General features: G+C 38.0%; 1 protein-coding gene across 6 annotated transcripts in view; it reads left to right on the forward strand.

Moving 5' to 3' along the window:
* The window catches only part of PDE5A (phosphodiesterase 5A), a 150,098-nt gene that overhangs the window by 51,357 nt on the left and 75,235 nt on the right, over positions 1 to 23,506 (forward strand). For all 6 annotated transcript variants that reach the window (XM_021101648.1, XM_021101652.1, XM_021101650.1 and 3 more), the window contains exons 4-7: positions 6,797 to 6,868; positions 8,492 to 8,581; positions 11,800 to 11,937; positions 14,553 to 14,620. In XM_021101648.1, the coding sequence (XP_020957307.1) occupies positions 6,797 to 6,868; positions 8,492 to 8,581; positions 11,800 to 11,937; positions 14,553 to 14,620 (368 nt within the window). The remainder of the gene's footprint in view (positions 1 to 6,796; positions 6,869 to 8,491; positions 8,582 to 11,799; positions 11,938 to 14,552; positions 14,621 to 23,506) is intronic.

A 23,506-nucleotide genomic window follows, 5' to 3' on the forward strand; every position in this document is an offset into this window, starting at 1 on the left:
CAGGTCCTCAGTCACATCTGCAGGTTTGTTTTGTCATTTAGGCAGCATAATCATAGATTCCAGGGATTAAGATGTAGACATCTTTGGAGGCCATTATTTTGCCTACCACATGGAATATGACCATAATTTGCTGATTGCCTAAGATTTGGAAGCGAGGTGAAAAAGCCCAGATTGGTCATGTGAACCCTCTCCATTTCATTTTGTCTGTGAAATAGGGGTGGGCAAGAGGATGGGGGTGGGATTCCCTTCCAAGCACAACACTGACTAGAATGTCAGCTCTGTGAGTTACAGGGAGTTATATCTGTCTTGTTCACTACTGTGTTGTCTTCATTGTCTAGAACAGTGACTGGTACGTACTAGGTGCTCATTAATTAGTTGTTGAATAAAATGTATTTGTTACCAAATGAATGAACAAGTTCAGGAAAAGTTTGACAGGAGCACTGGGGAGAATTCTCCACTGGCTCCTGTCTACGTGAGTTCTCATCTGCTTGGTGAAGTAAGGTTTTCGGCTCAAATCATAGATGCTTTAGAATCCTGTCATTGTAATAGAGACATTCTGTGTATGGGGGAGAGGGTAGTTAAGATTTGAGGATCCTGTTCCTTTTCCCCCTGCTGATCATACCCTGGTATGAGACACAGGGAAATGTATTGGGATTGACGTGTGGCCTCAGTAAGGGTCCGGGGCAGCTGCTGATTGAAGAAGGAACTGCTCACTGTGGCAATGATCACTTGCCCCTGAAGCGACCAGCTGTCACATTCCTCACTGCTCACCCAGTGAAAGTCAAGTCTTGGCCTTTGCATTCCTAAAAGAACACTTGACCTTGTGAGGACATAATATTCATTTACGCTATGAAATGTGCCAGTGAAACAGAAAACAGGGAAGTTTCTTTGTGCTTTAAAAGAAAAAATAGCATAGAGCATTGGTGTCTGAGGGTCCCTGCATGTAGCCAGAAGGAAGGCAGAAGTGATTGGGCTTCTGATACGGAAGCTAACATTTTGGGGGGCTTTGTCTTTCAGATATGAGGTCTGACAAATGCTTGCCATAAAAGCTGTCTTTGAAAACTGACATTTAAAAACCTATGGTTAGCAGTTCATTACTTGAAGAAAATACATTGATTGGTTTAAAGGAGCAAATAGATGGTAGAAGAAGGAAAGACTCTATCGACACACAGAGGGCAGGGGTGCTAGTTTTGCTTAGATCCTTGAAATTCAGAACATCAAAGTCTTTAGTCTTTCACTGTCTTGTTGTTTTTCTTTCTTTTCTTTTCTTTTCTTTTTTTTTTTTTTTTTTTTTTTTTTTTTTTTTTTTTTTTTTTTTTTTTGTCTTTTTGCCATTTCTTGGGCCGCTCCCGCGGCATATGGAGGTTCCCAGGCTAGGGATCTAATCGGAGCTGTAGCCGCCAGCCTACGCCAGAGCCACAGCAACGCAGGATCCGAGCTGCGTCTGCGACCTACACCACAGCTCATGGCAACGCCAGATCCTTAACCCACTGAGCAAGGGCAGGGATCAAACCTGCAACCTCATGGTTCCTAGTCGGATTCATTAACCACTGTGCCACGACGGGAACTCCTGTTTTTCTTTCTTTCTTTTTTTTTTTTTTTTTGGTCTTTGTCTTTATAGGGCTGCACTGGCGGCATATGGAGGTTCCTAGGCTAGGGGTCTAATCAGAGCTGTTGCTGCTGGCCTACACCACAGCCACAGCAATGCCAGATCCTTAATCCACTGAGCGAGGCCAGGGATCTGAACCCGAAACCTCATGGTTTCTAGTCGGATTCGTTCTGTGCCACGACGGTAACTCTCATCTTTCACTGTCTTATGTTACCTTGGATAGACATTACACCCTTTCTTTGATTTTTATATATTGTTTTCATCAGTGATGTTTTAAAAATGTCATCCATCTAGGGATTAAGGCCCATGTGTGTATTAGATATGTTTTCCTGGTCTAATAATCTCTTGAAAGAACTTGCCTGTTTCTTAAGAAGAATTAATTATATTTAATCAATCATCCCTTAAACAAATTAACCTCTAATATCTAAATCTATAAAATTATTAGATAAGTGGTTACCAAAAAGGCTGAAAAAATTCATCATTGGAAGTCCTCATTCCATGAAGTTGCCTAATGATTAATATCTTGCTCTAATGTTAGGGAACACAGTTAAATATAGGAAAGAGCTGATGTCTAGAGGTACAGAGTAGGCTTTAAAGCCTGTGAACAAGATTTCTGGTCAGTTTGCCAGACTGAACAGATGTGGAATACTGCCCACCCCCTGTTCTGCAAACAAGAAGGTAAAATTTGACCAAAAGCAATTTAAAAAATTACAGATGAGCTCAAGAATGGAAAACCCCGGGTGTCAGAAACAAAGAGGGGAACCCAAGGTAAGCAACGTAGGTGAACAAGGTCCAGATGGACTACAGAGGTGTGAGATTCCGGATTGTCTTAGGTAACATCTGCAGGTGGTAGGGAATGGAGAGGAGGTGGAGGAGCCCTCTTTGGACGGTGGGGGCAGGGAGGTGAAGCTAAACTCCCAGAGGAAGCCTAGATGTCTGAAGTTTCCATCTATGGAATCAGGCCTAGAAAATGCCACCAGCACCACAGCCATGACCAAAAAAAAAGTCAATTTTCATTGCTTGGCAACTGACAATATCTGGAAACATTTTTGGTTGTCACATTGGAGGAAGGGGTGCTGCTGACATCTAGTGAGTGTAGGTCAGGGATGCTGTTAAACATCCTACAATGCACAGGAGTGCCTCTCACAGCAAAAAATGGTCCAGCCCTTAATGTCAATAGTCTCAATGTTGAGAAACACTAGGTTAGAGAATGAATACTTGATCCAATTGAAGTCAATACAAAAGTCCAACCCCAAGACTAGAAGCTTCTCAATTCTCTGGAACGTGCAATAAGGTCTATGATCTTTGCACCTATTTTGCTAACACAAAGAGAAGGCTGGAGCTGTGGGAGTGGGAAGAGAAGTTGGGTTGGAAACCCCACGGAGCATGAGGATGAAACTGATGGCCAGAGGAAAAATCTTTAGAGGTGAAGAGGAACTTGGCCCTTGTTGACTGCATTTGAGCGACTGGATCAAATCTCCTCTGAAGCTGGTCCTTATTTATTTATTTACTTTGCTTTTTAGGGCTGGAAGTTCACAGGCTAGGGGATAGATCAGAGCTGCAGCTGCCGGCCTACACCACAGCCACAGCAACTCAGGATCTGAGCCGAGTCTGCAACCTACGCCACAGCTCACAGCAATGCTGGATCCCTGACCCACTGAGCAAGGCCAGGGATGGAATCCAATCTTTGTGGGTACTAGTTGGATTCATTTCCACTGCACCGGGAAGGGAACTCCCGGTCCTCTTTTAATCATATGAATTAATAAATTGCTCTTTGTTCCTTTAAAAAAAAAAAAAAGAAAAGAAAAGAAAATGCCACCAGCAGCCAGAAGCAGCAGCAAGGAAGCTTGCCTCTGGCTGCAGCTGTGAGACAGAGACACCTGTGAACCATGACAGCAGAACCTGTGCCCCAAACAGGTATGGAGTTCACGTTCGTATCACCAGTGCAGAGCCAGACCAGCAGCAAGCCACTGTGCCTGATACTTCATGACTCAGGGGACATGGGCTCCCATGGGAAACAGCCCCTGCTATGGATGAACTTCCACTCAAAATCCAGTATGTCCAAAGAGTTGAAGGGCAATAGGCTTTAGTATTTAAAGGAAAAAGAAGGTGGGGGAGGTAGCAGGTTTGATAAGAGAATCAAATAGAAATTCTTGGAGTTCCTGTCGTGGCGCCGTGGTTAACGAATCCGACTAGGAAGCATGAGGTTGCGGGTTTGGTCCCTGCCCTTGCTCAGTGAGTGGGTTAACGATCCGGCGTTGCCGTGAGCTGTGGTGTAGGTTGCAGACGCGGCTCGGATCCCGTGTTGCTGTGGCTCTGGCATAGGCTGGCGGCTACAGCTCCAATTCGACCCCTAGCCTGGGAACCTCCATATGCCGTGGGAGTGGCCCAAAGACATAGTAAAAAGACAAAAAAAAAAAAAAAAAAAAATTCTTGAAATGGAAAAGAGTTGTTAAACTACATGAACATTGTTGTGTTGGTTGAAATAACGGCTTATATTTAGAATGGTTTCAGGGATGTCGTTCTTTGATACAGAGAAAACTTTTTAGCCCATTGTTGGAAAAAAATGCTTACCGATAAATGTTCCCAAGTGTAAAACATGCAAATTGAAACCGTAGTTGAAATTGGGGTACAGCTTGTAATAAAGGGAAAGCTCTAGGGACCATCCCATGTGTACTGAAGAAATCTTGTTTGACGTGCTCTTCTAGGATGAAGGTAGGATGCTGCAGACCCACTGGGAACAGCCCTGCTTTGGTTGATGCCTCGCTGACCCCCCCACCATGAACATTTGTATCCCCCATCCTAGCTCTCCCCTGCACCCCAAATCAGTGCACAGATCACTGACTGGTTTAAGGGTATCCATGGCCTGCAGCCTTGGACCACAGCGAGCTAACTGGCTCATGCCAGCTGTCCCCTCATTCTCAAGGGGATGTAATCACCTAAACTAACCAACATTATCACTTTTACTTGAACATACTTTGTATGGCTGATTTTTCTCTTTTAAGACCTTAAACTCCCCTATCATTTCACTGTCATTTTATAGCCATTTAATAACAGCTAGCTTTTTGTCTCTTTATATTTTTGAGAGAGCAGGAACTTTGCTTTCTTGCTTTGAGTACGTTGTCTCACACAGCTCCATGTACAAATAGCGAATCAGTACATACTTTTAAAAATACTTTATGATTATTTGAGTAGGGTTGCATAACAGTATCTTTGCTGTAATCTCATCTTCCTTAAAAATGAATATTTAAAATTTAAGTCTTTTATCAAACCATTTATTAAAGACAAAAACTCAAATGTTATCATTTCTGCAAAGTCTTCTCTTTTATGCATATTTGGTTCTTAGCAACCTGTGGGCATCTGTATCATAAAAGTGATCATACCATCCTATGTATATTGTGCTGTTTATGTATCACCCATTCTTGATTCTTGAGCTCCTTCCTGATAACCTTTCCCTTGGTTTCTATCACTCCTTGGTACATGGTAGGCACTGCAGTATTTGTTGAGTAAATGAATGAATGCTTAAAATAAAATAACTGAGTTAAACTTGTAGCATTATGTATTAGACCCCAGGGACCCTCAAGAGCTTCCCATCAGGTATATTCAAGTGAATGCACTTAGCTGCAGTCCAGACATTTTGACCTTAGACGAAAGCTTTTGTAAAAGCATTTAGTCACTGAGATGCAAGCATCTAGAAATCTGTTAGCCAAGAGTTAAGGAGTGTGCAAAACTAAGAAAGAATTGAACTAAGAACAATTAATGGGTACCAGATAATTGGGTAATTCTGCTTTTTAAATTTAACCTTCTGGGAGTTTCCATCATGGCTCAGCAGTAACAAATCCAACTAGTATCCATGAGCAATCAGGTTTGATCCCTGGCCCCACTCAGTGGGTTAAGGATCCGGCGTTGCCGTGAGCTGTGGTGTAGGTTGAAGATGCAGCTCTGATTCCATGTTGCTGTGGCTTTGGTGTAGGCCAGCAGCTTCAACTTGGATTTACCCCCTAGCCTGGGAACTTCCGTATGCCGTGGGTGCTGCCCTAAAAACAAAACAAAAAAATTAACATCCCTTTGCTTCTTTTATGGGTTGGGGAAGAAATGTGTTGAGAACAGAAAACTATCAGACAAGAATGTATTTCCCCTTCTCTGCTCTGCTATTTTGGAGGGGAGTTTTATATCCATTTCTTAAAGCTAAGGGGCTAGAGTCAGCTGAGAAAAAAAAAAAAAAAAAGGATGAACCATCTACACAAAACTAAGGACTTTATATTTCTAAAGTAAAACTGTTTAAAGGATAATAGCTTTTTCCACTGATATTAAATTGCAGAAAGAAGGAAAGAGTAGAATTTATAAGTACTAAAGAGGAAGCAAATATAAGTTAAAAGTCTTTATAAGACTAAGGAAATAACTCGAACTTTAAGTTAGAACTAAACAAGTAAGTAAAATGTACTTTTATGCAGAAAGATGAGAAGATTCTTAAGTCTTGCTAAATGTTCTGTGGAAACTTAAGACATATTCCCAGAGTTAACTCAGTTTTCTTAAGATGTAGTTTATCTTTCAGATACCTTCTGATTTGAAATAAGGCTCAGTCTGTTAATTCCTCTTTAGATTTTTCAGTACAACTTCTTTTCCCCAAAATGAGACTGCTGGAGGTAAGATAATTTTTAAGGTCAGAAATTTTAAAAGAAGTTGGAACAACATCCCTCATTATTTCTACCCTAATTGATCCTCCTGCATTTTAAATTCTGTGATTAGCCATTGGTCCTGTTTCATTTTTAGTAAAAGAATGTTTAACCCATTTTGAAATATTATATTTAAACCCAATATAAAATGTCTACTTCATCATATATTTTAAATGTGATATAAATTTAATGTTTATTTTTTATTCAAAAGTCATGAGAAGTATTTATATTAAAAAGTGATTGCCCATCACTTCTTTCACAGTGCAATATGAAATCCCAGAATCAAATATGATTTAGGACCCAAAACGTTAGAAACATTTGAACTCTTACTAGGAAAAAAGAATGTACAGAATAATATGGAACTAGTCGAAATGCTGAGGGGCTTGTTTTGATTTTGTAGCTTATTGTAACTTTAAAACACATGTAGAAATTTTTTCTGTAGACACAGTTTGATGAATCTATTACAGTAATCTCAGTCAGCAGAATTACCAATCTTCTCTTCTTGTACCAGGTTGTTGGTGTAGCCCAGGCCATCAACAAGAAATCTGGAAATGGTGGGACATTCACCGAAAAAGATGAAAAGGTACCAAAACTTGTGTCTGGTGTGATCTCTCCTTAGGAAGATGCTTTGTCTTTAGAGTAAATTGGCTTCTAGAATTAGCTGTTACTGAAATCATTGATTACAGAAACCACTGTGGTGTAAATGATGTGAAATGTTCAAAAGTGTGTCTTTTCCCTCTGGCTAAATCAGTGCTGTCCTGAGTGTGGAAGGCCTGTGGTCTTCAACCTGCAGAACCTCTCCAGCACCCTCCTCACCATGCCGCCAAGCCTCCTCCAGGGCTGTGTGCCTGTTAGAGCCATCCAGAGGGTGACATGGTGTTTTAATGCTCTCATTTACTTTTCAGCACTGCTATAAAGAGATTCAACATTAAGTAAAAACCCCTAAAACACTGCTCCAGGTTTGGCTCTCCAGGTCAGCGAAAAATTGGAATTGCCTCCTGGTGAAGCAAATTTCAGAATGTTTTATAAGCTTTGCACACAGACGGTGGGGCGCCAAGGTGTGAATTCAGGCTAGATGATGTGAATTTAGCTTCAGAAAGAGTGGCAGTCAGCATTATTTTATTACTCTTCTCATCCAACTCTGAAGGAATACATTCCTCGCACCACGTCGATGTGCTTTCCGTTAAGGACGGAAGCCCTTAAACCTGTTTATAACTTCATTCTGTTAGTAGGTTTTATTATTTCTCTTCTTGAATATGTAATTATATGGATATCATTGCAGCCTGCTGAATTCTTTCTATTCAATCCCATTGCTATTTATGTCACTTCCCTGAAAATTAGTAGGAGCTTACATTCCAACAAGACAGTTATTTTTGCCTCTGTGCTGTAGGCTGTGTTGGCACTGGTGTTGGTCCCCATGTCTTAATTGCTTCTGAACATAGCAAGTTTAAAATCAGTGTAATAGCTGTCTAGTCTCCAATTCTGCTAAAGACGCCTGAGAATATTTCATGGGGAGCATAGTTCTAGATTGGCTATTTATCTTATTAATTGTTTATTGTCCCTTAATGTAAGCCACTCCTAAAAAATTTGCATTCTTGGGCTGTATCATCCATCTCTTAAGATAAATTCATGATTGTGAATGAAGTGTATCATGTAAAGATTTATTTTAATCAATAATTAGTACAACTGTGAGCATATCACTTTAGTTTAATGAGGGTGTTAGATCATGTTTAAAGGACATATTTAAACTAATATTTACAATTTAGTATGAGACTATTATTGCCAGCATTGCCAGCAAGTATATGAGCTTTCACTTTGCCCTAGTAGTAAGTTAAAAGCTGTTTGGAGTCTTAGCTTAAATCTAAGTCTTAATATCATTCAGAGACTACAGCAAATTTTATATATGGTGAATTTCCGTTTCAAATGATGGAAAGAGATCTGTGTCTCTTCTCTTTCTCCTTGTTAATTTATAACTATTGTGTGGCTTTAGGAGATTATTAACACTTGTAATCTACTAGTTGTACCATTTAACTAGCACTTGCTTTGCATCATTCCTAATTTTATGCAGAATAAACATCTACACTGTTTGGTTTTCTAATATTTATTTCAACTGTAAATATTATGGATGCTGTTTGTGTTTCAGGCAATATAACAAGATAGTTTTATAGACACTTCTTATTTAACTGTTGTCTTACTTGTTTTCTAGGACTTTGCTGCTTATTTGGCATTTTGTGGAATTGTTCTTCATAATGCTCAACTCTATGAGACTTCACTGCTGGAGAATAAGAGAAATCAGGCAAGTCTGATTACTAAAGAGAGTATAGAAATTTTTTTAAAAAAATGATTAAATTGTAATTCAAGTAATATATGAGTATCATTAGAAATCCAAATCGTACAGATTCAGCTTCTAAATATTCAGCTTTTTTCTCTAAGAAGTATTTTCTCCATTTTTTTTCCATTTTGTGTGCTGTTGCTTTATCACTGTTAGGCAATAACCATCAACAGATGAGGATTTATTTAACTTACACCACCCTTTGCTTGCCATTATGGTAACTAGTATTATTATGTCAGTGTTTTAAGTTATGAGTGATTTGCACTTATTAAGTTAAGGGTTTTAGTTCTTGCTCTGTTAATTAGAGATGTCATCTCTTAGTTCCATGCTTTTATAAGATCTCAGCATCCCTCATCTCTTCTTCCCAATAACCACTCCTTACCTCTGCTTTTCCCATCTGGTCTTTTTCTTATATCTTGCCCACATTGATAACATATATACAGATGGTCCTCAACTTATAGTGGTTAGACTTAAAATTTTTTAACTTCACAATGGTGTGAAATCTATTCATGTTCAATAGAGACTGTACTTTGAATTTTGAATATTGATCTTTTCCTGTGCTAATAATATTTGGTACCATACTCTCTAGTGATGCTGAGCAGTGGCCATAGTTCCCAGTCAGCCACGTGATCATGAAGGTAAACAGCAGATATACTTACAACCATTCTGTACCCAGACAGCCATTCCGGTTTTCACTTTCAGTACAGCATTCAGTAAATTACCTCAGATATTCAACACCACTGTAAAATAGACTTTGTGTTAGATGATTTAACCCAATTGTATGCTAATGTAAGTATTCTGAGCATATTTGAAGTAGGCTAGGCTCAGCCATGATGTTCACTAGATTGGATGTATTAATTGGATTTCCAGCTTTTAATATTTTCAACTTACAATGGATTTATCTCCTTGCAAATCAAGGAATATCTATATTGTTCTACAACTATGGTTGATTTTTCTTAAGCTTTGTCTAGATTAATTTTAAAGTTGCAATTTAAAATAAAGTGTTGATTGGAGTTACTGTTGTGGCTTAGTGGGTTAAGAACCCAACTAATATCCACGAGAATGTGGGTTCAATCCCTGGCCTCACTCAGTGGATTAATGATCTGGTGTTGCTGCAGGCTGCGATGTAGGTCGCAGACGGGACTCAGATCGGTGTTGCCATGGCTATGATGTATGCTGGCAGCTGCAGCTCTGATTCAACCCTTAGCCTGGGAACTTCCATGTGCCTTGGGCGCAGCCCTGTGAGAAGCAAAAAAAATAAAGTGTTTATGGAGTTCCTGCTATGGTGCAACAAGATTGGCAGTGTCTTGGGAGTGCCGGAATACTAGTTTGATCCCAAGCCCGGCACAGTGGGTTAGGTATCCAGCATTGCCACAGCTGCAGCTTAGGGGGAGGGCAAAAATAAGTAAGTAAATAAATAAATAAAGTGTTTAGAAGTACTATGATATAACTAGTGTTTATACTACCTTTTTTATATAGCTCAGTTTTTCTTGTTTCTGAAATCTCTTTTTTCCTTGAACTGTTTGTTCTAATGTAGCCCCATGTTGCTGGTCCCCACCCCTGCCCTAAACTCTCCATTATTTAGGTATTCTGTTGAGTTCTATTTCATGGAGAGCTCCAAATTGAGATTCTCTTTTTTCTTTAAAGCAAAACTAGTTCTTCCCATGCTTGCTGCACAGGGGTCATCTTAAAACTTCCCTTCACTGCTTTCTTAGAAAGACTCCACTGGTTATCTACTGGATCCTAGAACCCTTTCTTTCTCAGTTTACTCTCTTGTTCTGTTGTGGACATGTTCATTTAACTCCTTAAGAATGGATACTGGTGATGTAAGCTCTCTGAGTCCTTGCATGTATAAAGATATCTACTGTACTGTTCTATCAGTTTGTCTGGGTTTATAATTCTACACTGAAAACTTAGTTTCTCAGAATTTTAAAGATAGCTTTTTCTTCTATTAGCATCCATATTGTTCTGATTCTTGGCTTTTTTTTTTTTTTTTTTTTTTTTTTGGTCTATAAGCTTTTTTGATTATTTCTTTGTTGTTGCTCCAGTAACTGAATTTTACAGCATGACTTTTTTCATACATCATGCTGGTACCTGGTCATTCCAAGCCCTTGGGTTTTATGTAATTCTTTTTCATTATTTCATAGATAATTCATCTCCCCCACCCTCTAATTTCCCTTTTTAGAACTTGTGTTAATAAGACAGTAGACCTACCATGGCTTTCAACTATAGAATAGTCCTAGCTTCTACATTCTTGCCACCCCGTTAATCCAGTCCTCATTTTTACAAACATACCTGTGATCTTGTCAGTTCTTTCCTGAAATCCATCACAGTCCAAACTGTTTCAAAAGACATACAGGGCTTTTGATGTTCTTTGCTTAATTCTGCAATCTTGTCTCTCCAGTTCTCCTCTTTACACTCTATATTCTCATAAAACTTGATCAGAACTATCAGTTTGCTGCTTTCTCTCAACTCAGTTCTTTTTGACTCTTTTCCTTCCCTACTGCACCTGAAAGATTCCTGCTCATCTTTCAGGCCAGAACTAGGATAGTATCACTTCCAGTAAGTTTCTTGTAATACCCTTTCCCCCTTGTCATTACACAAATATTTTGTAAGATTAGATGAAATTCTGTGGAACTAAGGGAAAGAGAAATTGCCAGCAAAAACACAAAAGAAACTGTTAAAATTTTGTTTATTTTTGCCAATATTTACTGTGCTCTGTGAAAATACTGGCAATGTTGATAAATGTTGATCTCAGAAGTTTGGGTCAACATAAACAGAAGTTTGTTGTATGTATCAGATATGGCTCAGAATGTTTTATAAATGATAACTTATTTAGCCCTCACAACAGTCCCTCCATGATTTTAGTACTGTTATTATCCTCATTTTCAAGGAACTTGCCCTATATCCCAAAGCTAGTAGGAGGGGAAGCCAGGATTAAAAATTACTGGCTGTGACTTCAGAGTCTGCAATGGTAACCACTATACTAATTCTGCCAACAATTGATGGAGAACTTTTTTTTTAGTGGAGACATATATTTAACACTTGAAAGAAAACTTGGTAGTAACTTGTTAAATTATATAGAAACAACTTATATAAATCATTGTATGCTTTAATAATTATAAACAATTACTAAATAAGCTCTTAATTTTTTTCTTTTCTTTTTTTTTTTTTTGGTCTAGGTGCTGCTTGACCTTGCTAGCTTAATTTTCGAAGAACAACAATCATTGGAAGTAATTCTAAAGAAAATAGCTGCCACTATTATCTCTTTCATGCAGGTGCAGAAATGCACCATTTTCATAGTGGATGAAGATTGCTCCGTGAGTACAGAGTATGCCTTTTTTATTTTTAGAGAGACAGAAATTTATGTTCCTTAAAGCACTGCTTTAATCCTCATGTTGGCCTCAGAACTCTCTGTCTGTCAAACCCAGCTGATTATGGTAGTTTATGTGAAGCTCATCAGAGTATGAGCTATTCTGGTTGAGAAGCGGTAGAGGTGAGCTTGGAGGATGCACTTCAGTGCACCCTTTCACCTTGGTGCCCCACCACTAAGTAGTTGCCATGGGAATATCAGTGTGCTGCTTTTGTCAGCGGCTGTAGTGCCTTGATGGAGAATACGTTGTCTTTACAGTGTATAGACCTTATGTGGTCAGGAACAGTGGTGCCCTCTTACCATGAACAGGTAGACTCCCATTCTGAATGGATTGGGTGTGAAAATTTCTTTTTGCCAGAGATTGTGTAGTAACCAAAAGACATGGTCCAATGGAGGCAGTGTCATTCAAGGTGCCTGTTAGTCCCAAATGCTTTATACTCAGTGGAAAGCCACTAAAACCATTGTACCTTGTAAATTTCAAGTCATTGATTTGTAATGTAGAGAAATAAAATGTATGCAAAAAGATGCAGTGTCCTCATAGAGTGCTGTGTACTTCTAGAAAGGCTAATTGAGTTTGCTATTAGAATCAGGACCCTTAGCCCAAGGCCGTTTACTTTTATGCAATTTCTTATCTTTCTCAACCTATAAACCAATGCTTTGGGGATATTTCTTTTTGATATAGTTGTTTTCTTTTTCCTTTAGACCCTGAGATTAGGTCTCGATTGGTAGGTTAGGTGAGAGAATAGGAATTCTCACTTGTATAGGTCAATTACAATTCATTTATGATATCTGAAATGGTGGGGGGTTTTTTGGAAGTCAAATAATAAAAGATATTACACACTTTTATTTTAAAATTTTAAATTGTTTTATATAGTAAGACTGTACTATATGATTCAGCATTATCTGAGTTATTTTGTGTGTGTGTGTATAAAATCTCATTAATAGGAAATCAAGTGAGATTTCACCGTGCTGTAAGATAATCAGTATTCTCAGAAACATTATCTCATATTTTTCAATCAGTTATAAACTCCTTAATAGATAATTACAAGATTGTAGCTATCCTTTTAAAGTTGAGGTCAGGACTTATTAATGCAGTATGTCGATTTATCACTTTGCTCTGTGACCTGCTTTTTTAACATTTAATTTTTGAAAGTTATATGTGAGGACAATCCTTTTTTAGACAATTTAAATATCACTTTAACATTCAGCTCATGCTTCTACCAGTTGACATCTAGCATGGCAGCACTGACTGGTATCAGTGGTCCTTCGAAGTATAGCTCAACAATAGCCCATAAATATATTTTGCTCACTTTTTAACAACTTAATTTGTTGAGTGTAGCAGTTAAGTGACTTGATATTCTTTTACCGTATAATTATTATTGATTAAAAATACTTCAACATGAGCAAAAAGTCCAAATGTAAGGAAGAAAAAAAATGTATGCAGTTCTTTTATCTCCACATTAAACTAATGTTGTTTTATTTCTGTATTTCCTTCCAATTCTTTTTTTTTTTTTTTTTGGTCTTTTTCCCTTTTCTAGGGCTGCTCCCGTGGCATATGGAGATTTCCCAGGCCAGGGGTCGAATCGGAGATGTAGCCGCCCCGCCGGCCTACACCAGGGCCACAGCAACGTGGGAACCAAGACGTGTCTTCAGTCTACACCACGGCTCACGGCAATGCCGGATCTCTAACCCACTGAGCAAGGCCAGGGATCGAACCCACAACCTCATGGCTCCCAGTCAGATTTGTTAACCACTGCGCCGCGACGGGAACTCCTTCCTTCCAGTTCTTTATGCAGTTATAAATATAATGTAGGTGCAGATATGCATTCTTTTTAATATAACTTCAGAAGTACTTATTTATGTTGCTAAAATCTTCATAATTTAATGATCTCATAAAATATTGCTGAATTATGTCTTTTAAAAAAGACCCAGCAAGGAGTTCCCTTCGTGGCTCAGTGGCTAACAAATCCGACTAGGAACCATGAGGTTGCGGGTTTGATCCCTGGCCTTGCTCAGTGGGTTAGTTAGGGATCCTGTGTTACCATGAGCTGTGGTGTAGGTTGCAGACGCGGCTCGGATCCCACATTGCTGTGGCTTTGGTGAAGGCCTGCAGCAACAGCTCCGATTTGACCCCTAACCTGGGAACCTCCACATGCCACTGGTACAGCCCTAGAAAAGGCAAAAAAAAAAAAAAAAAAAGACCCAGCAAGAGCAATCAATGTATGTGTAAAAGCTACAACTTGAGGACTGTGAATAAATATGGAGAAAATTTGAAGTGGATGCATTCATTAACGTTTGGTAGAAAACAAAAACAAATAAAACTCAAATAAGCATTTTTGCAAGTTAATATCAGAAACAGCAGGAGGACGGCTCTTAATAATGGGAAGCAGGTTTGAGGCTGTCATTAAAGTAAGTACTTGGGTCATTTTTGTCTGAAAGTTAAACAACATCACAAGTATTAGGGTCTTTGGTCAGTTCCACAGATGTTTATGTCTGCATCTAGATCGTTTTCATTACATTCTCAAACTTACTTCTCAATCTGTGTTGTTGCTCTGTTTTCAGGATTCTTTTTCTAGTGTGTTTCACATGGAGTGTGAGGAATTAGAAAAATCATCAGATACTTTAACAAGGTAAGAAAACTTATGGCCTGTGTCTATCACAAGTATATAATGCTGGCTGCATGGTTACTTCACAGCCTATTTAATTTAAGACATAGAAGCTACAGCTGCTTTTTTCCTCCTACAAATAATTTCATTTGTGAAAATGCTTTATTAGTTTTTATAGTTCCAGGGCTTTTTTCCACTGCAGTTGATCTATTGGAGAATTCTTTCATAGAGTGAATGGTGTCACAATTATTATAGGTCTGGGTACAGTATTTTTTTTTTTTTTTTTTTTTTGTGAACTGACTCATTTAAGACCTACCAGTACTATATTTCAATTATATTTTTCATTACATCTTGGACCCTTACTGAAAATTTGATAGGTTTCTGAACACTTTTTTTTTTTCCTGTGAGTCTGTTCTGATTCGAAAGCAGCCATGGGATGTAACTAACACCAGAAGGAAGGCTATGACCGCAGTCATACCAGTACATATACCCTGTGGCTGGAATCAGATCAGATCTCTATTGCAGTTCATTTCTTTTTCAGGTTCTTTTGTAATTTTAAAATTTGTATTCATTTTTTGTTATTAATTGCTACTCAGAAACAATAGAAATATTAATATATCAAGGTTATATTGTTACTGCCCCAGTTTTATGTGTGCTTTCTAAAGAATTTTGAAAAAGATTTAAAGTGAATTACCAGATGTTCTTTCTCATGTTTCCTTTTGCACCCCTAGCAAAATACTGGTGGTGTTTGCTTAAGCAATAGAGGATAATCTAAGGAATATAAGTGTGCCAGGGTAAAGCTTCAGGAATTCTTGGGTGTAAGGCAGTTTTACCACAGTATTCCTTTGTTTCAAATTATGTCACCCTCTAAGGTAATTTGTGTCAATTTATACTACCCCTTAATATTGATATTGTCACTAAAAGCCTCATATGATCATGGAAACAGAACATTATCTTACCTTTACTATTTGATTTTAAATTCCAGATTTTTTTTACACTACAGTGGACCTTTCAGAGAACTACTTCATGTAGCGAATGATGTCGGCGTTAGTAATCCTTGCTTTGAAAGTAACCTCTGTTCAAATCTAAACTACAGGACATTCTATAAGATAATTGGCCTGTTCTCTTCAGAAAGTTAATGTCATTGACAGACTCTCCCTCCATTTTATTTAAGTGAGGGAAGGGTCTGTTCTCAGATGTAACAACCAGATTCAGTACGTGAAACTTCCTTAGATCCTGGTTAAAAACAAATAGCTATCTAAGAAATTTGTGAGGACAATTGGAAACTTGAATATGGACTGCATACTAGATATTGGTGGGGAATTCTTGTCACTTTTCTTTGGAATTAGGAAGATACTGTGGTTGGTAGGAGAATGTTCTCATTTTTAGGAGAGTGAATTCATGCTGGTGTATTTAAGGATAAAGTGTTACGATGTCTGCACCTTACTTTGAAATGGTTCAGCCAAAAATAAATAAATAAATCTATATTTAAGATATGTAAACAAATAAATATGTTTGCATATACTTGCATAGATATAGCAAATGTGGCAAAAAAGTTGGCAACAAAAATAGTGAATTTACGAGTAGGATATTCATTTTACTTACAAATTTCTTGTGTATTTCAAACTGTTCAGTATAAAAAATTAGAAGAAAATGTTTGTAAGCAAAAGTTGGAAAGAAAGTAAAATGAAAAATCACCTTCATAGATCATACAGAAGCAACAGTGTCTGAATTTGCATCTGCAAGAACAAAATCTTTCAGTGCATAGCCTGGTTTTGTTCTGGCCCTCTTACTCAAGACTGACCCATGGGTCAGTGTGAGGTCCGAAGATGCTGTCTTCTGCCCTCTGTACCCCTTGCTTTCTTCTTCCCCTCTTATCTCTTCTCGCATATCCTGTCCTTTTTTGTGTTCCCCATTAAGATGGAGAAACTGTTGACTATAGTGATTTAAAGCTGTTAATTTGTTAAGTGATTATATTTATCTCAAAACTCATTATTTCAAGACTATTATTTTAACCATATGATACAATGAAAGTATAAGGTTTTTTTCTTTTATTAAAAAAAATTTAGGAATTAACAAAGGAGACATAAAACTTTGGGGCAGATGGGGAATTCATTTGACTCCACAGGTACACCTGACTTAGGCCTTGACTGCTGACTTGGGTGGGGATGAGTAGTCAAGGGAGGTAAACCATGGTATCTCTACCCAGAGATTTTTCTCTGCTACCCTGGAGTTTTTGGTTCACACAGTTACAATGGAATAGCTAACCTTTATTTCCCTCTTGGCATTGCTGGTCATGAGCTGAAGTTTATAGGCCATCTCCATATCTAGTCTTCCCTAAGCCTCTGTGTGTGTATTTTCTGGCATATTTGATGTTGTTTTAGTTGGTATTGAATCCTTTTTGAGTATGTGATAATATGGACATGTTATCCTGGTGAGGACGTATATATCTTTTTTAAGTGCTGGTGTTGAGCTCTACTGTCTAGGTCAGTTATAAAATCTTATTATTATTATTTTTTGTCTTTCGTCTTTTTAGGGCCGTACCTGCGGCATATGGAGGTTCCCAGGCTAGGGGTCAAATCGGAGATGTTGCTGCTAGCCTATGCCAGATCTGAGCCACGTCTGTGACCTACACCACAACTCGCAGCAATGCCAGATCCTTAACCCACTGAGCAAGGCCAGGGATCAAACCTGCAACCTCATGGTTCCTAGTCGGATTCATTTCCGCTGTGCCACGACGGGAACTCCTAAAATCTTGTTCTTAATTCAGCTCTACTGCATAGGTCAGTTATAAAGTCTTATCTTAGAAGAAACATTAATATATGTTATTTGATTTTATGACGCCATAACATTTAAGTTGCTTTTTATAAAGAACATTTTAGAAAGCTTCTAAAAATGTAAATATTTAATCATTTCACTTTTGGGCTTGCATAAATAATGGATTGCTATGTAGACAAAAAATGAGTATATACATGTGTATGATTTTGTCTATATCGAGGACAATAGAAATATCAGTATGGTAATATGTATTAAATGTAAAAAATGATGAATTATATACCTTTATCTTTCAATATTTGTGCATCAGCATATGCCTCTGTGATTATATGTATTTGCATTTTGGTTTTTTGTTATAAATTCAGAAGTCTTCTGATTTTTCTGGAAGCTGAACAAGCCCAGCGACTTGTATTATAGTGACCTCTACTGGTGAATATGCACTGAAAAAAAAGCTGATGTCTTGCTATGTACTTAAGTCAACTATATATTTGATTTGTTTCTGATGAATATCGTATTCCTTCTCTGTGGGCAAAATAGATATCTTTCCATTTTTAAAAATCATTTCAAAACAGTCTTAATAAAATATATTTTTCATAAAGGATAAATAGGTTGGTATGGTTATCTTAAAAAAAAGACTAATTTATATGGATCATTTACACTGATTCATTAACTCATTTTATGATAATAAAAATTACTCAGCACTGGAGCTCCTGCTTAGGTGCAACAGGAATGACGGCATCTTGGGAGCACTGGGACACAGGTTTGATCCCCAGCCCACCACAGTGGGTTAAGGATCCAGCATTGTCACAGCTGAGCCTTAGGTTGTGACTGCGGCTCGGATCTGATCCCTGGCCTGGAACCTCTATATGTGGGGGCAGCCAAAAAAAAAAAGAACAAGTTAAAAAAAATTATTCAACACCAGTGATTTACATCAGCTAATAGTAAGCCTTCATTCTAATGATGCAAAAGACCTCTTAGTGTTGTAAATATGGTTTTATTTTAATAAAAATTAGATATTAGGTTTAATTTTGTGAAAACTAAGTTAAAGTGGTGTTTAGTAACTTCAGCATTTTGGGAAAGGACTAATGTATTGATACTTGCCCAGCAGTTTCTTTATTATATTTCTAAAATTGCTTATTGATAGAATTTAGACCTCTCCAATTCTCATTATTAAACACTCTGTCAACCCAAACACTTTTCCATGAGATGAAATGCTAGGCAACTTGATGATGTTAGCAATAAGCAAATCATTCTTTTTTGGCAGTTATGTATCAGTTGAAAAGCATGGCTCATTTGGTACTTTTCCAGCCAACACACTGTCTTTTATAAATTAAAATAATTTATTGGAGACAGTTTTGAAATGTTAAGTGTAAAACTAAAAAATATTCAGGGTGAACATTATACATAGTTATTAGAATCATATCATCAATGGGATAAAGCACAGTAAGCTGGCGGGTTTTGGGTGCTCAAGAATTTCAGAAAGGAAGCTCATTTCCAGATTGTGGGAGGTTTTATTGTTTCTGTGCTTCAATTCCGAGAGCCACCTAATTAGAAGGAAAAACTGAGTGTGATGTTGTATAATATATGTTAGCTTGTAATTTCAAGAAATAGGTATTTTAGTGCTATAATTCCATATTAGTTAACTTCATGTTAATTTTATTTTTATTTTTTATTACTCAAAAGAATTTATCACATCTATAGTTGTATAATGATCATCACAGACCAATTTCACAGGATTTCCATCCCACAACCCAAGCACATCTCCCCACCCCCCAAACTGTCTCCAGAGACCATAAGTTTTTCAATGTCTGTGAGTCAACATCTGTTCTGCAAAGAAGTTCAGTCTGTCCTTTTTTCAGATTCCACATGTCAGTGAAAGCATTTGATGTTGGTGTCTCATCGTATGGCTGACTTCACTTAGCATGGTAGTTTCTAGGTCCATCCATGTTGCTAAAAATTCTGGTATTTCGTTCTTTTTAATGGCTGAGTAATATTCCATTGTGTATATATATGTACCACATCTTCTTGGTCCACTCCTCTGTCAATGGACATTTAGGTTGGTTCCATTTCTTGGCTATTGCAAAGAGTGCTGCCATGAACATTGGAGTACATGTGTCTTTGCGAGTCGTGGTTTTCTCTGGATAGATGCCCAGGAATGGGATTGCTGGATCAAATGGTAGTTCTATTTTTAGTTTTCTGAGGAATCTCCATACTGTTTTCCACAGTGATTGCACCAATTTACAATCCCACCAACAGTGTACTAGGGTTCCTTTTTCTCCACATCCTCTCCAGCACTTATTGTTTGTAGACTTTTGGATGATGGCCATTGTGGCAGGTGTAAGGTGGTACCTCATCGTGGTTTTGATTTGCATGTCTCTAATGATGAGTGATGTTGAACGTCTTTTCATGTGTTTTTTGGCCATCTGTATGTCTTCTTTGGAGAATTGTCTGTTTAGCTCTTCTGCCCATTTTTTGATGGGGTTGTTTGTTTTTTAGGTATGGAGCTGCAGAAGGTGTTTATAAATTTTGGAGATTAATCCCTTGTCAGTGGATTCACTTGGAAAGATTTTCTCCCATTCTGTGGGTTGTCTTTTCATTTTGTTTAGGGTTTCCACTTCATGTTAATTTAAAAGCACGTTTTATCATAAAACGACAGATACATAGAATTATCTTTTAAGCTCACTTTCTTGGACTATATATGCTAGTTAATACTTGTTAATTAGTGGCTCAGCAGATTAAGAACTGGAGTGGTACCCATGAGGATATGGGTTCAACCCCTGGCCTCACCCAGTGGGTTAAGGATCCAGTGTTGCCACGAGCTGCAGTATAAGTTGTAGAGGTGGCTAGGATCTTCCGTTGCTATAGCTGTGGCATAGGCCAGCAGCTCCAATTCAACCCCTAGCCTGGGAACTTACATATGCTGTGGATGTGGCCCTAAAAAAGACAAAAGACAAAAAAAAAAGAGAGAGAGAGAGACAAAACACTGGTAAACGTAATTATAGTTACAGTAACACTTAGTATTTTTTAATCACCATTTTACATGTTAATCTTTTTATTTAACCAAGTCAATTTACTTTTTTTTTAATTTATTTTTTATTTTTTTATTTTTTGGTCTTTTTGCCTTTTTTTCTAGAGCTGCTCCCTCAGTATATGGAGGTTCCCAGGCTAGGGGTCAAATCGGAGCTGTAGCCACCGGCCTACGCCACAGCCACAGCCCACAGCCACAGCAACGCGGGATCTGGGCCGCATCTGTGACCTACACCACAGCTCATGGCAATGCCGGATCCTTAACCCACTGAGCGAGGCCAGGGATCGAACCTGCAACCTCATGGTTCCTAGTCGCATTCATTAACCACTGCACCACGAGGGAATTCCCTACTTTTTATTTTAATTGAAGTATTGTTGATTTATAATGTCATGTTAGTTTCAGGTGTACAGGACAGTGATTCAGTTATACATATGTATATATATCTAGTCTTTTTCAGATACTTTTCCTTTATAGGTTATTGCAAAATATTGAGTACAGTTCCCTGTGTTATGCAGTACATCCTTGTTGCTTATCTTTATATACAGTAGTGTGTACATGTTAATCCCAACCTCCTAATTTGTCCCTTCTTCTCTTTCCCCTTTGGTAATCATAAGTTTGTTTTCTATGTCTGTGGGTTTATTTCTGTTTTATAAATACGTTCATTTGTATCTTTTTTGTTTTGTTTAGATTCTATGTATAAGTGATATCATGATATTTTTTCTTTCTACTTGGCTTACTCCATTTAGTATGATAATTTCTAGGTCAAGCTGTATTGTTGCAAATGGCATCATTTCACTATTTTTATGGCTGAGTAAGGTTCACTGCGTATATGTATCACATCTTCTTTATCCATTTATCTATCAGTGGACATTTATGTTGCTCCCATGTCTTGGCTATTGTAAACAGTGCTGCAGTGAACATTGGGGTGCATGTATCTTTTCAAATTAGAGTTTTTCCTGGACATATGCTCAGAAGTGGGATTGTAAGATCATATGGTGACCCTCTTTTTAGGGATCATACTGTTTATGGAAAGTCATATTGTTCTCCATAGTGGCTGTACCAATCTACATTCCCATCAACAGTATAGGAAGGTCCTTTTTCTCCATACCATCTGCAGAATTTATTATTTGTAGACTTTTTGATGATGGCCATTCTGACCTGTGTGAGGTAATACCTCATTGTAGTTTTGATTTGCATTTCTCTAATACTAGCAATGTTGAGCATTTTTTCATGTTCTGTTGTACATCTGAATGTACCTTTGGGGAATTGTCTATTTAGATCTTCTGCCCTTTTTAAAATTGGGGTTTTTTTTCATGTCATGCTGTATGTATATTTTAGAAATTAATCCCTTGTCAGTCCAATCAGTTGCAAATATTTTCTCCTATTCTGTAGGTTGCGTTTTTGTTTTGTTTATGGTTTCCTTTGCTATGCCAAAGCTTTTGCGTTTAAGTCCCACTTGTTTATTTTTGCTGTTATTTCCATTACTCTAGGAGATACATCCAAAAAGATATTGTGGTAATATATGTCAAAGAGTGTCCTGCCTATGTTTTCCTCTAGGAGTTCTGTAGTATCTGGTCTTAGATTTAGGTCTTTCACCCATTTTTAGTTTATTTTTGTATATGGTGTTAGAGAATATTCTGATTATATTCTTTTACATGTAAGCTGTTCAGTTTTTTTCAGTACCACTCATTAGACAGTCTTTCTCCATTGTATATTCTTGCCTCCTTTGTTGTAGATTAATTGACCATAGGTATGTGGGTTTCTTTCTGGTCTTTCTATTTTTAAAAGTAGTAAAAAGGTTTTTTTTTTTACTGCTTTAAAAAATTGTGGATACAGAGTTTAAGGGTCTTGACTTTGAAATCAGACTGACTGTATTTAAATTTAGGTTCCACCACTTACTGGCTATAGAGCTTTGTGTAAATTATTTAGCCTCTCGAAGCCTCAGTTTCTTCATATGTAATGTAGAGATACTGATGGCAAGATTGTAGAAAGGACCAAGTGAGATAATGCACACAAAATGCTTCAGAAAATTTCTGGCACACAATAAGTTGTGTTAGTGTTTCTGGTCTCTTTGATGTGTTTTCCTGCCTTGGGTTCACGTGGCCTGCAGTGATTCTCATTTAGTTCTAAAGCACAGGAAATGCTTAGTGTTCCCAAGCTCCATGTCCCTGTCTTCCCAAGGATGTACTCATGTACAACTCCTCTGATGTCCATTGTGCAGATAGGCCTTCAAGGTCTCAGTTAGCCCGGGCATGCCAAGAAGTGGATGTCAAAACTGGATTAGATGCGGAAGAAATCTATTAAGGGAACCCTGTGTGAAAGTAAAGGGGAAAGAAGCTGGGAGGGGCCAGGAGAGCCATGAGACCCCCCCCCCATAAAGTCTGACCTAGAGTGAAAGAGAGGGAAAGAGGGTGGTGTGGAAGTGTCTTAGACAGCCAAGCAGTTCTAAGGAAAGTTTGGCCAGACTTTTCAGGAGTTCTCTAGCCAAAGCGTCCTGACAGACACATCCTGGGTCTCCCAGGCTTAGACCTGCCTTGGAATCCCTGCTGTGCTCCACCTTTGTCCAGAAGTAGCCCTGAGACATGTGGGCTCAGTGCAAACGTGGTCTTGGGTTCCAGAGCACAACAACAACAGACCCTGGTCATTTAGGCTTCTTTGCAGTTGCAGGTCTGAGAGGCACATTTCCAAGGCTACCAGAATATTCCTGTTATTTAAAGAAAGATTCATATTCCTTGTTGCACTTTCAAAATCATCCACTGCCTGTCCTAACATCTTAAGCCTGAAACCTTAACTTTACTCGTAACAACTTGTAACTAATGTTTCCCGAAGCCACACAGAATTCTTCCATTTCTACAACGTGTTTTATACTGTTTTCCACTTTTTTTCATCCTTGATGTCTTTCTTCGCATCTTTAAATCTTCCCTAGACTTTTACACATTTTCCAAATGTCACCTCTTCTCCAACCCATCCCACTGAGGAGTTACCTCTCTTTTCCACATGTGGTGTTTGTATCATTACCAGTTGTATTAGTTAGGATTAGATTTGACTCTGACTTGTAAAAACCCCAAATAAATACAGCTTAAACAGGAATTCAGGGGAGTTCTCTT

The sequence above is a fragment of the Sus scrofa genome, chromosome 8, assembly GCF_000003025.6.
Source record: "Sus scrofa isolate TJ Tabasco breed Duroc chromosome 8, Sscrofa11.1, whole genome shotgun sequence".
NCBI classification, from domain to species: Eukaryota; Metazoa; Chordata; class Mammalia; order Artiodactyla; family Suidae; genus Sus; species Sus scrofa.